Source organism: Monodon monoceros, unplaced genomic scaffold (genome assembly GCF_005190385.1).
Source record: "Monodon monoceros isolate NGI ecotype Baffin Bay Population unplaced genomic scaffold, NGI_Narwhal_1 Super_Scaffold_17, whole genome shotgun sequence".
NCBI classification, from domain to species: Eukaryota; Metazoa; Chordata; class Mammalia; order Artiodactyla; family Monodontidae; genus Monodon; species Monodon monoceros.
In genome coordinates this window covers 7,415,530-7,428,206 of record NW_021703773.1, presented here as the reverse complement: position 1 = coordinate 7,428,206, position 12,677 = coordinate 7,415,530, and the positions used below count along the sequence as shown (strand labels likewise).

General features: G+C 40.7%; 1 protein-coding gene across 1 annotated transcript in view; it reads left to right on the top strand.

Moving 5' to 3' along the window:
* Positions 1-12,677, top strand: part of UNC5D (unc-5 netrin receptor D) — a 606,988-nt gene that overhangs the window by 577,486 nt on the left and 16,825 nt on the right. The window contains exon 15 of the mRNA XM_029226506.1: positions 2,572-2,736. Within this exon, the coding sequence (XP_029082339.1) occupies positions 2,572-2,736 (165 nt within the window). The remainder of the gene's footprint in view (positions 1-2,571; positions 2,737-12,677) is intronic.

Here is a 12,677-nt window from a genome sequence, read left to right as displayed (position 1 = left end):
AAGAGTTCAGGAGACAGAGACACAAGAGCTGGAGGCTGAGATACGAAGTGAGAGTTACCCGTGGTTTCCTAAACCACGGAGGAGCGTGGAAAGTGTCGGATTACACAATGAGGAGAAACGGCAGACCTTGTAAATACGTATTATTACTGTTTTATCTGCTATAGGACTGGAGGCAGGTGAAAAGGCATTTTTGAGTGTTTTAGGGAATGACTTCCTCTAAAGGCTGCTGGGAGGCCACACCGATCCGAAGTGCCTTCTGCTGCTAGGAGAGAGAGGGAAGAGCTCATAAGAAAAACTCTCAGTTTAGGAAGAAAGTGGGCTGGACCTGTGCTGTCTTGCTGGAGGCGTGAGCAAGCTGTGCTACAGCCACATGCTTCCTTAGTGACCATCAGCTTCATGCTTCTCCCAGAGTTGCCCCTGGATGAGAGCCTCTCTGTGGAACCCACTAGTGAACCTTCCAGCGCTGCCCAGCTCATCTTAGTTTCTAAGAGAACTTCTTCTAAGCCACTGGTGTTTCATTAGAGAATGGTTTGGGTCAAGAAAAGATATTTCAATCAAGGGGAAATGTAATCAAAGGATTTATGTGCTTATAAAGCCTTTGGAAAGCCTAGGAGAGCCAAGGTCAGAGAAAGCCACTAGTGATATAAGGAAACCAGCAAGTTTGGTGATTTCAGGAAAACACAACACCCCTGAAGCAGATGGCTCTCAGAAGCCCCTGCAAACCTCACATGTGCTGTCAGCTGAACCCTTTGGGTTTGCTCGCTGCTGTCAGAGGAGCAGCGAGGAAGAGGCTTCTGCTCCCTCCTCTTCCTTCCAAGTTTAAAACAAGTACTTCTCACTGGCAGAATGGAAATGTGAACCCCCTGCTGGAGAGAGCTGTGAAATGTAGTTTTCAGGCTTCCAGCCCCTGCCATGTAGGGGAGAACTGAGGATGGTGGAGAGAGAGTTGCCTCCTAACAGCGCACATTCTGCACGGGGATAAAGTCGATGAAAGTCTGCAGTGTCAACATATAGACCTTCTCTGAGTCCCTGTCTCTACTTCTTGAGACAAAGATCCACTGCCTTTCCCTTGGTTCAGGTTTCAGAACAAACAAAACCAAAACACGACACCCTTACATCCCTTGCTGGGATGTGTGGTAGGGTTTAATGCGTGAGTTCGTTCCTTCATAATCCCTAAAGCTGGCTCTCTTGTACTCAAGTCTGCAACAATCTAAACTCCGTCCCTCCCTGCTGGTCCCCCCCCCCACCCGCCCCCAGCAAGTACCAAAATCAGGGTCTGTGAGACTTCCTATAGAGAAAATGAGGAAACCAACAAGTGTACAGATTGGAGCTCAGGGATAACTAGGTAACTCATAGTTCCTCAAAGTGGGTAGACTGAATTCTAATCATGGCCTTTGGGCTTAAGACACCTGCTGAGCCCATCGCCAGTCACACTTCAGAGACTCAGACTTCTAGACTTGATACATCTTTTGCTGCCTTTCAGCATCAGTATTGGGGAAAATTGTATTTGTAGCAACAGGTGAAAGAGCAAATGAATGGGATGCGGAAAAGAGAAAGAAGGGAGAATGAAGATTACTATAGGCTGGAAATATGAGGTCATTGCCAAGGACCACAGCCTGATCTGAGTAGGAATGAAAGACATTTTAGTACATGGAAGATTATCAGTGACTGACCTCTACTTCGCTTTAGTGTAAAGCCACGTGCCTGAGCCAATTGGTGGCAAGCACCAGCTGGTCATGGGGAAAAGGGAGATGTGTATAGATTTTACAATTTCCCCCCTCATTTAGTGAAAATTGCTTTTGCCACTCAATTGTCTGTAAGTCCCTTGAAAGTGGGGACCAGACCTCAATTCATACTGTTCTTTTCTTGTTTATCTAGTACAGTGTCTGGCTGTTAGTAGGCATTGTACACGTAACTGTAGAATGGATGAATTGAATGAATGAGGAGTTGGCAAACTAGACCGTTCTGGGGTAGCCTGTTGTGTTTGTGTGTGTCTCTCTCGGGTGTGTGTGTATGTGTGTGTATGATTCTGCAGTAGGTATAATTTTTATGCTGGATACATTAGCAACATTATGTTTATACAATTTGGCATTTGTTTGTGGTATGGGCATAAGTTCTGGCCAGTCAGTTCTTCAGCATAATTTTCATTTAAGTGAGAAGATGTCATCCTACCCCGGGCTTAGGTAGAAGGATGGAGTAGGCATCTAATCCTAGGAATCTACCCATAGGAGTCTTTTAGAATATTTCTGTCATGGAAAGACACGACGATTAACTTTTGATGGTATTCTTTCTAACTGTGTGAGTCACCAAGTGAAAGCTGAGCTCTTGCAGTGTGGTTTTGGAATTCAAATGTTATCCGTTGGAATTGACGTTAATTACTTTTGTGCTGCTCGGCATATGCTGGAACATTATTTCTACAATTCCACCGGAGTCGCTTAGGCAATTACCTCTCCTGCCATCACCGCCATCGTCATCATCCTAATTACTGTGATTAGGTCCCTCCTGCTCTCTGCTCACTTCAGCCGGGCTCTGCACACCATTGCCCTCTTCTCTCCCCCGTCTCCCCCGCAGGAAGTCCCATTCTCCCGCGTGTGGTGCGGTAACCGGCAGCCCCTGCACTGTGCCTTCTCCCTGGAACGCTACACGCCCACCACCACCCAGCTGTCCTGCAAAATCTGCATCCGGCAGCTCAAAGGCCATGAACAGATCCTCCAAGTGCAGACGTCAATCCTTGAGGTGAGTCCTTCGTCTACAGGTCATCCGACCCCGTTTCTAAAGGGCGTTAAGGATTGTATACCTGTCTCAGTTGGGCTATACATATAGCATGAAAGAGCTTCGAAAGGCACTCACTCTTTCAATCCTCATTACTGATAAGGGAAAATTAACTTTTTCTCAGGCTGAGGATGGAACTGAGCTGCCCACTGGGGCAGGGAAACGCAACCCATCAGAGCATAGGCTCTGTGGAGGGACCTTTGCGGAAGGAATTTGTCCAGGGCTTTTTACACACAAAACTACAATCAATCTAACAGTTCATGGCAGACATGGAATATCAGCTGAGATTTATTATTGAACTGAGACACATACCCTAAGAAGACACAAGGTCACCAGTGGGCTGCTTTTCTGCCAGTTCTGACTAGTTGTTCAGAAGTCAGTTGCCCAATCTGTGTTATTTCATTTTCAAGGCCTTGGTTCCTGATTGTCTTACAATTTCTCTTACCCTCCAGGATCAGGGTTTCTACACATCCTCATTTCCATTGAGCCTAGATTTCATCAATACAATAATATAAGACAGAGTAGATAATAATCTCATTCTACACAGTAAGGACATAGCAGTGCAAAAAGGGATAGGACTTCCTCCAAGGTCATATAACTGAAGGGCAGGGTTAGAATGGGAGTCAGAGGAGAATTCACTTGGGAACTTTTGCAAAAAGATACCTGAAATGCCATGGCTTTGATTGGCCCTAAACCACTGAATGACTCCATGGCTCTGGACTTGAGTTTATCAAGTAGACAATGACATTCCCTCCTGAATGGTTATTTGAGGGTAGAGGGAGAGAGTAGCTGAGGGGGAGAATCAGGGGAGCTGGTAACGCATTGTTTAGCAATTCCAAGGTAATCCCTGGCTAGTTTAGAAAAACACACATACTGGATCACTCACCTTAGAACGTGTATGTGTATATATACATATACATACATACACACACATACATATTCACGTATACATATATAAATAATATATAAGCTCAGCAGAAGGTTTAATGCATTTTGTATCCGTACAACTCAATTTCAGGTGCGGTTTTTTCTCAAAACTTGTAGCCTTGGGCTTCCCTGGTGGCGCAGTGGTTGAGAGTCCGCCTGCCCATGCAGGGGACACGGGTTCGTGCCCCGGTCTGGGAAGATCCCACATGCCGCGAAGCGGCTGGGCCCATGAGCCATGGCCGCTGAGCCTGCATTTCCGGAGCCTGTGCTCCGCAACGGGAGAGGCCCACGTACAGCAAAACAAACAAACAAACAAACAAAAACTTGTAGCCTACAAGCATTATCACTTCCCTCCTTTCTCACTGCAGTTCACTGTTTATGCAAAATGAGTGTGGCTAATTCCCCAAATAGTTTTCTCTAAAGTGCGGATGGCTTTCCAAAGAAGCGTGTCTCAAAACTGATAGCTGTCTTAACTGACATGTTTTTACCATATTTGCATTTGTTATTGCCAGTTAGCATTATGTGCTAACATAGTTCTGACAGGGAAGGTATATCCAGAAACCTCAGGCAAGATATTTTTAGAGTCTCTTTCTTGAACAGTCATGGCATATTTAAGACAAATTTATTTCAAAGTAAAATACAAATTGTATGGGAGTTTTAAAATAAAAACAAAAAAGAAAATCTAAGAAGAGCTGCACTTCAGAAGGAAGAGTGAAAAGGCAGGACATAAAGATGCCTCTGATGAAAATTGCCCTAAATACCTGTCAACAGGTCAACAAAAGAATTCCAGGTTTAAAAGGTTTTTACTATCTAAGGCACCCAGATATTGAGGATCAATTTCAGCTATTACAGGATATTTGTGTGAAAGGAATGTGATAAGGTTGACACATCCTGGCACCTTTGCTCCTTGCTTAATAAACCCTTGAAGTGCATGGAAAGAAAATGAGCTAATAGGGGCTGCCCTGGTGGCGCAGTGGTTAAGAATCTGCCTGCCAATGCAGGGGACACAGGTTCGAGCCCTGGTCTGGGAAGATCCCACATGCTGCGGAGCAACTAAGCCCGTGCACCACAACTACTGAGCCTGTGCTCTAGAGCCCACGAGCCACAACTACTGAAGCCTGCACACCTAGAGCCCATGCTCCGCAACAAGAGAAGCCACCGCAATGAGACGTCCGTGCACCGCAACGAAGAGTAGCCCCTGCTCACCACAACTAGAGAAAGCCCGCGCGCAGCAACAAAGACCCAACACAGCCAAAAATGAATTAATTTAAAAAAATAGAAAATGAGCTAATAAACATAATCTTCTTTACTCTCCAGTTCCTTTTCTAATGCTTAACAAAGTTTACGATCACTTTGGAAAGCCTTAAAGAACATGACATCACAGTACCTCTTGGTAAATGGAGGCAGAGTTAGCAGAATAATATTTAGACATTCAGTGGTGGACTACAGCAATCTAAGTTGTAGGCTACTGCATTTTAGAAGCTTTATTAACTTGTTTGATCCTGTAAGGATCATTTAATTAATTGCTTTAAGCGTCTCTGCTGAAATTTGGCCCAGTGCATCCCCATTTCTTTGTACCAAACTCTATTTCTTAGGCAAATTTCATTGGCCATCATTTTCTACATCAGAGGAAAATCAATGACTTTTGAAAGCCACTATGTTTCAGGCACTACTTCATGTGCTTTCACATATAACCATCAGAGCTCTGTGGATTAGTATTATATCATCACAGTTTTACATGATGTAACAGTCTCAAGGAAGTCAACCTTCTTATCCAAGATCATAGAGCTAATAAGATGGGTAGCCAGAGTTCCCAGCTGAGATACTAAACTTTAAGACCAAAGTCTGGATTTCTGTTCAATACCACTCCAGGAACCCAACCGAGGAGGTTTAATTTATTCTTCCTAACCATGGGCCTTGTCCATAATATAAGCCCTCTCTTTGGGGGCTTAAGCACTAGTGACAAACATCACAGCATCAGCAATTTTGCCTTTGAGTCTAAAAGTAGATGAAAATTGGGACGCTCTTTCCTCAAGACTGCAGAAGGATGAGATGTACCTGTTTGTCTGTTGGGCTAGAATAAGTGTTCATTCTATACATCTTCACAAATAGAATTGATTCCCTACATGTAGATCTGCCTGCAAAAGGATTTCTTGATTGAACGATCACTCAAGGCCCTTCCAACCCTGGGATTGTTTCATTCCTGGGAAAAGCATATATCTGGTGATAAAAAACCATCTTATTCTCCCTAAAACTGACTTGGTTTTTATGGTAGACGTTTCGAGAAAAATGAAGATACATAAAGTTCTGAGAAATTGGGAATAGCTGGAGAGAAGAGGCAGGATATATTCAAGACATGGGTCTATATCAATTACTGAGTCAAGAATAATAGATCAGTTATTAAAGGTCATCATACTTCATGGCCACTATGCTGAAAGATTCTGCTTTAGGTGGTTTTAATAAGTTAATAATAAGGTATCATTGATTAATAATAATAAAGAACTAAAATTTTTGAAACGTTCAATAGATATCTTTGAAATATGTATTTTAATATCTCACCCACCAAAGAAAAAAGAATCCTCACATATCTGGGCTCAGAGCTCCCCCTTCCTACCTTACTTTAAAATGGATTGCCTTAGTCTCACTATATTTCGAGATTTTAGCAATGGAACCATGAGAGGTAAAATATGTATGTGTCTCTGTGTGTGTGTGTGTATACATACATATATATATATATATATATATATATATGAAATACAAAACATTGATTTTAAATTAATTAATGCAGTGAGCATCCTCAGTGAAGGCATTTGGTTCTTTATATTCAGCTCCACATCCATCATATTCCTTCATGCCTCTTATCTAAATGGTTTTCCAAATAATCATTCATATCCTTCTCAAATTTAAAAATTATTTCAGTGATCAAGGTAATATATCTTTTCTGTTCTTTAGAGTAGCCATTATTGTGTCAATCTTTGGAAGCAGGTTGGTTCTCCTTAAATTTAACCCAACTACATTACCTAATGAAGATAGCCAATTGATACTCTATAAAGCAACAGTATTGTGGACTAAAGCAAAGTAAGTTTGCTAATGTTGAGCAGAAGGGAAGAATCCCCAAGTCATTTATTTCCTCCTTCCTTACTAATGTAATAATATTAAAGAATCTATCTTTTGGTAGAAACAACTTAAAATGGGAATCTTGCATGTTAAAATTTTCCCTTCAAGAAATTCTCTTATCTTTCTTCTAAAAGTGGTAGAAGTTGGGGGATGATGTGTCTGTTACAAAGCAGACAGAATACTTGGAATTCCTCACTGATTTACAGCTCCCACGTTAACCAGGGAGCAGCACCTTATCTCCTGTGTTCAGAGCATGAAAATCTACTGTTCCTCTGCATATTTAATTTAAACAATCAGAAGATGTGATGCATCCGCTGGATTCTTATTACTCGGCCCAGATGACTTTTAGAATGCATCATAAATGTTATGTAAAGTGTCATCCTTACACATGGGAAATATTTAAATTTGGAAACTTTGTGAGGGACATGGGGACCCATTTATTAAAGTGCAGTAAGTAGAAGAAATACATATTTTTACAAGTCAGTCTCATGTAATACTTTATTCACCTTTAAATCGTACCACTCTGTCCATTTTTTTCTGAAGACTTTGTGTATCAGGGTGCTCTTTCTTCTGCCAACACGAAAGACAGAGCTTGGTCGAGTTGGTCAAATCATAGATGCCATGAGGGCATCTGTCTCTGTCTATTGCCATCTTTTCACATGGATACACTGTGTTTTCAGTTTCATTGGCAAGCCACTTTTTCACATGTTAACACCCTTTAGTGCCATTTTACAATGACAATTACCATGTTATCCTGTACAGAATTCCTTTTATTCTCTCTCTCAATGGTTTTTTACTATTCTTTTTAAGGACATTACCCTGCCTTAAGTCAGGAAAATTTTTAAAGAAATGATTCTTACTTGATTTGTATTTTTAAAGGCTAGAAGAAATTTTACATACCATGATGAAAAGTGACGTATCTTGTAACCTATCTTATGCAGTAAGAAGCCTGAGGTGGTTTATTTTATGAACATCTTATATATCAGAAAAGCACTGGGCTCATTGGTTCAAGATGGCAGAGCAGACAGACAGGCGCTCACTCCCTCTTGCTAGAGCACTGGATTCACAACTAACTGCTGAACAATCATCAACAGGAAGACACTGGAACTCACCAAAAAAGATACCCCACATCCAAAGACAAAGGAGAAGCTGCAATGAGATGGTAGGAGGGGCGTAATCACAATAAAATCAAATCCCATAACCACTGGGTGGGTGACTCACAAACTGGAGAACAGTTATACCACAGAAGTCCACCCACTGGAGTGAAGGTTCTGAGCCCCATGTCAGGCTTCCCAACCTGGGGGTCTGGTAACAGAAGGAGGAATTCCTAGAGAATCAGACTTGGAAGGCTAGAGAGATTTGATTGTAGGACTTTGACAGGACTGGGGGAAACAGAGACTCCACTCTTGGAGGGCACACACAAAGTAGTGTGTGCATCGGGACCCAGGGGAAGGAGCAGTGACCCCATAGGACACTGAACCAGACCTACCTGCCGGTGTTGGACGGTCTCCTGCAGAGACGGTGGGAGGCGGGGTGGCTGTGTCTCACCGTGAGGACAAGGACACTGGCAGGAGAAATTCTGGGAAGTACTCCTTGGCATGAGCCCTCCCAGAGCCTGCCATTAGCCCCACCAAAGAGCCTGTAGCCTCCAGTGGGTTGCCTCAGGCCAAACAACCAACAGGGAGGGAACCCAGCCCCACCCAACAGCAGACAAATGGATTAAACTTTTACTGAGCTCTGGCCACCAGAACAACACCCAGCTCTACCCACCACCAGTCCCTCCCATCAGGAAGCTTGCACAAGTCTCTTAGATAGCCTCATCCACCAGAGGGCAGACAGCAGAAGCAAGAAGAACTACAATCCTGCAGCCTGTGGAAGGAAAACCACATTCACAGAAAGACAAAATGAAAAGATGGAGGACTATATACCAGATGAAGGAACAAGGTAAAACCCCAGAAAAACAATTAAATGAAGTGGAGATAGGCAACCTTCCAGAAAAAGAATTCAGAATAATGATAGTGAAGATGATACAGGACCTAGGAAAAAGAATGGAGATAAAGATCGAGAAGATGCAAGAAATGTTTAACAAACACCTAGAAGAATTAAAGAACAAACACCTAGAAGGATTAAAGAACAAACACCTAGAAGAATTAAAGAACAAACAAACAGGTGAGCAATACAGTAACTGAAATGAAAAATACACTAGAAGGAATCAATAGGAGAATAACTGAGGCAGAAGAATGGATAAGTGACCTAGAAGACAGAATGGTGGAATTCACTGCACAGAACAAAATAAAGAAAGAAGAATGAAAAGAAATGAAGACAGCCTAAGAGACCTCTAAGAACATTAAACATGCCAACATTCGCATTATAGGGGTCACAGAATGAGGAGAGAGAGAGGAAGGACCCGAGAAAATATTTGAAGAGATTATAGTCAAAAACTTCCCGAACATGGGAAAGGCAACAGCCACCCAAGTCCAGGAAGCGCAGAGAGTCCCAGGCAGGATAAACCCAAGGACAAACACGCTGAGACACACAGTAATCAAACTGACAAAAATTAAAGACAAAGAAAAATTGAAACAAGGGGAAAATGACAACATACAAGGGAATTCCCATAAAGTTAACAGCTGATTTCTCAGCAGAAATTCTACAAGCCAGAAGGAAGTGGCACGATATATTTAAAGTGATGAAAGGGAAGAAACTACAAGCAAGATTACTCTACCCAGAAAGGATCTCATTCAGATTTGATAGAGATACCAAAAGCTTTACAGACAAGCAAAACCTAAGAGAATTCAGCACCACCAAACCAGCTCTACAACAAATGCTAAAGGAACGTCTCTAAGTGGGAAACACAAGAGAAGAAAAGCACCTACAAAAACAAACGCAAAACAATTCAGAATATGGTAATAGGAACATACATATCGATAATTACCTTAAATGTAAATGGATTAAATGCTCCAACCAAAGGACACAGGCTCACTGAATGGATACAAAAACAAGACCCATATATATGCTGTCTACAAGAGACCCACTTCAGACCTAGGGACACATACAGACTGAAAGTGAGGGGATGGAAAAAAGATATTCCATGCAAATGGAAATCAAAAGAAAGCTGGAGTGGCAATACTCAGATAAAATAGACTTTAAAATAAAGAATGTTACAAGAGACAAGGAAGGACGCTACCTAATGATCAAGAGATCAATCCAAGAAGAAGATATAACAATTATAAATATATATGCACCCAACATAGGAGCACATCAATACATAAGGCAGCTGCTAACAGCTATAAAAGAGGAAATCGAGAATAACACAATAATAGTGGGGGACATTAAGACCTCACTTATACCAATGGACAGATCATCGAGACAGAAAATTCATAAGGAACCACACGCTTTAAATGACACAATAAACCAAGATAGATTTAATTGATAGGACATTTATAGGACATTCGATCCAAAAACATTTATAGGACATTCCATCCAAAAACAGCAGATTACATTTCTTCTTAAGTGCACACTGAACATTCTCCAGGGTAGATCATACTGTGGGTCACAAAGCAAGCCTCAGTAAATTTAAGAAAACTGAAATCATATCAAGCATCTTTTCTGACCACAACACTATGAGATTAGAAATCAATTACAGGGTAAAACTATAAAAAACACAAACACATGGAGGCTAAACAATACATTACTAAATAACAAAGAGGTAACTGAAGAAATCAAAGAGGAAATTAAAAAATACCTACAGACAAATGACAATGAAAACACGTTTTCATTGGAATGCAGCAAAAACAGTTCTAACAGGGAACTTCATAGCAATCCTACCTCAAGAAACAAGAAAAATCTCAAACAATCTAACCTTACACCTAAAGGAACTAGAGAAAGAAGAACAAACAAAACCCAAAGTTAGTAGAAAGAAAGAAATCATAAAGATCAGAGCAGAAATAAATGAAATAGAAACAAAGAAAGCAATAGCAAAGGTCAATAAAACTAGAGGCTGGTTCTTTGAGAAGATAAACAAAACTGGCAAACTATTAGCCAGACTCATCAAGAAAAAGAGGGAGAACACTCAAATCAATAAAATTAGAAATGAGAAAGGAGAAGTTAAAACAGACGCCTCAGAAACACAAAGCATCATAAGACACTACTATAAGCAACTCTATGCCAATATAACGGACAACCTGGAAGAAACGGACAAATTCTTAGAAATGTATAACCTTCCAAGACTGAAACAGGAAGAAAGAGAAAATATAAACAGACCAATCACAAGCACTGAAATTGAACTGTGCTTAAAAATCTTCCAACAAACAAAAGTCCAGGACCAGATGGCTTCACAGGCGAATTCTATCAAACATTTAGAGAAGAGCTAACACCCATCCTTCTCAAACTCTTCCAAAAAATTGCATAGGAAGGAACACTCCCAAACTCATTCTATGATGCCACCATAACCCAGATACCAAAGCCAGACAGAGATACTACAATAAAAGAAAATTACAGGCCAATATCACTGATGTGTATAGATTCAAAAACCCTTAACAAAATACTAGCAAACAGAATCCAATCACACATTAAAAGGATCATACATCACGATCAAGTGGGATTTACCCCAGGGATGCAAAGATTCTTCAATATACGCAAATCAATCAATGTGATACACCATATTAACAAACTGAAGAATAAAAACCATATGATCATCTCAATAGATGCAGAAAAAGCTTTTGACAAAATTCAGCACCCATTTTTGATAAAAAATGCTCCAGAAAGTGGGCATAGAGAGAACCTACCTCAACATAATAGAGGCCATATACAACAAAGCCACAGCAAACATCATTCTCAATGGTGAAAAACTGAAAGCATTTCTTCTAATATCAGGAAAAAGACAAGGATGTCCACTCTCACCACTATTATTCAACGTGGCTTTTGAGGTCCTAGCCATGGCAATCAGAGAAGAGAAAGAAATAAAAGGAATCCAAATCAGAAAAGAAGAAGTAAAACTGTCACTGTTTGCAGATGACATGATACTATACGTAGAGAATCCTAAAAATGCTACCAGAAAACTACTAGAGCTGATCAATGAATTTGGTAAAGTTGCAGGATAAAAAATTAATGCATAGATATCTCTTGCATTTCTATACACTAACAACAAAAGATCAGAAAGAGAAATTAAGGAAACGATCCCATTCACCATTGCAACAAAAAAATAAAATACCTAGGAATAAACCTACCTAAGGAGGTAAAAGACTGTACTCAGAAAACTATAAGACACTGATGAAAGAAATCAAACATGACACAAACAGATGGAGAGATATACCATGTTCTTGGATTGGAAGAATCAATATTGTGAAATGACTATACTCCCAAAAGCAATCTACAGATTCAATTCAATCCCTATCAAATTACCAGTGGCATTTTTTACAGAACTAGAACAAAAAATCTTAAAATTTGTATGGAGACACAAAAGACCCCGAAGAGCCAAAGCAGTCTTCAGGGAAATAAATGGAGCAGGAGGAATCAGACTCCCTGGCTTCAGATTATACTACAAAGCTACAGTAATCAAGACAATATGGTACTGGCACAAAAACAGAAACATAGATCAATGGAACAGGATAGAAAGCCCAGAGATAAACCCACGCACCTATGGTCAACTAATCTATGACAAAGGAGGCAAGGATATACAATGGAGAAAAGATAGTCTCTTCAGTAAGTGGTGCTGGGAAAACTGGATAGCTATATGTAAAAGAAAGAAATTAGAACACTCTCTAACACCATACACAAAAATAAAGTCAAAATGGATTAAAGACCTATATGTAAGACCAGACACTATAAAACTCTTAAGAGGAAGACATAGGAAGAACACTCTT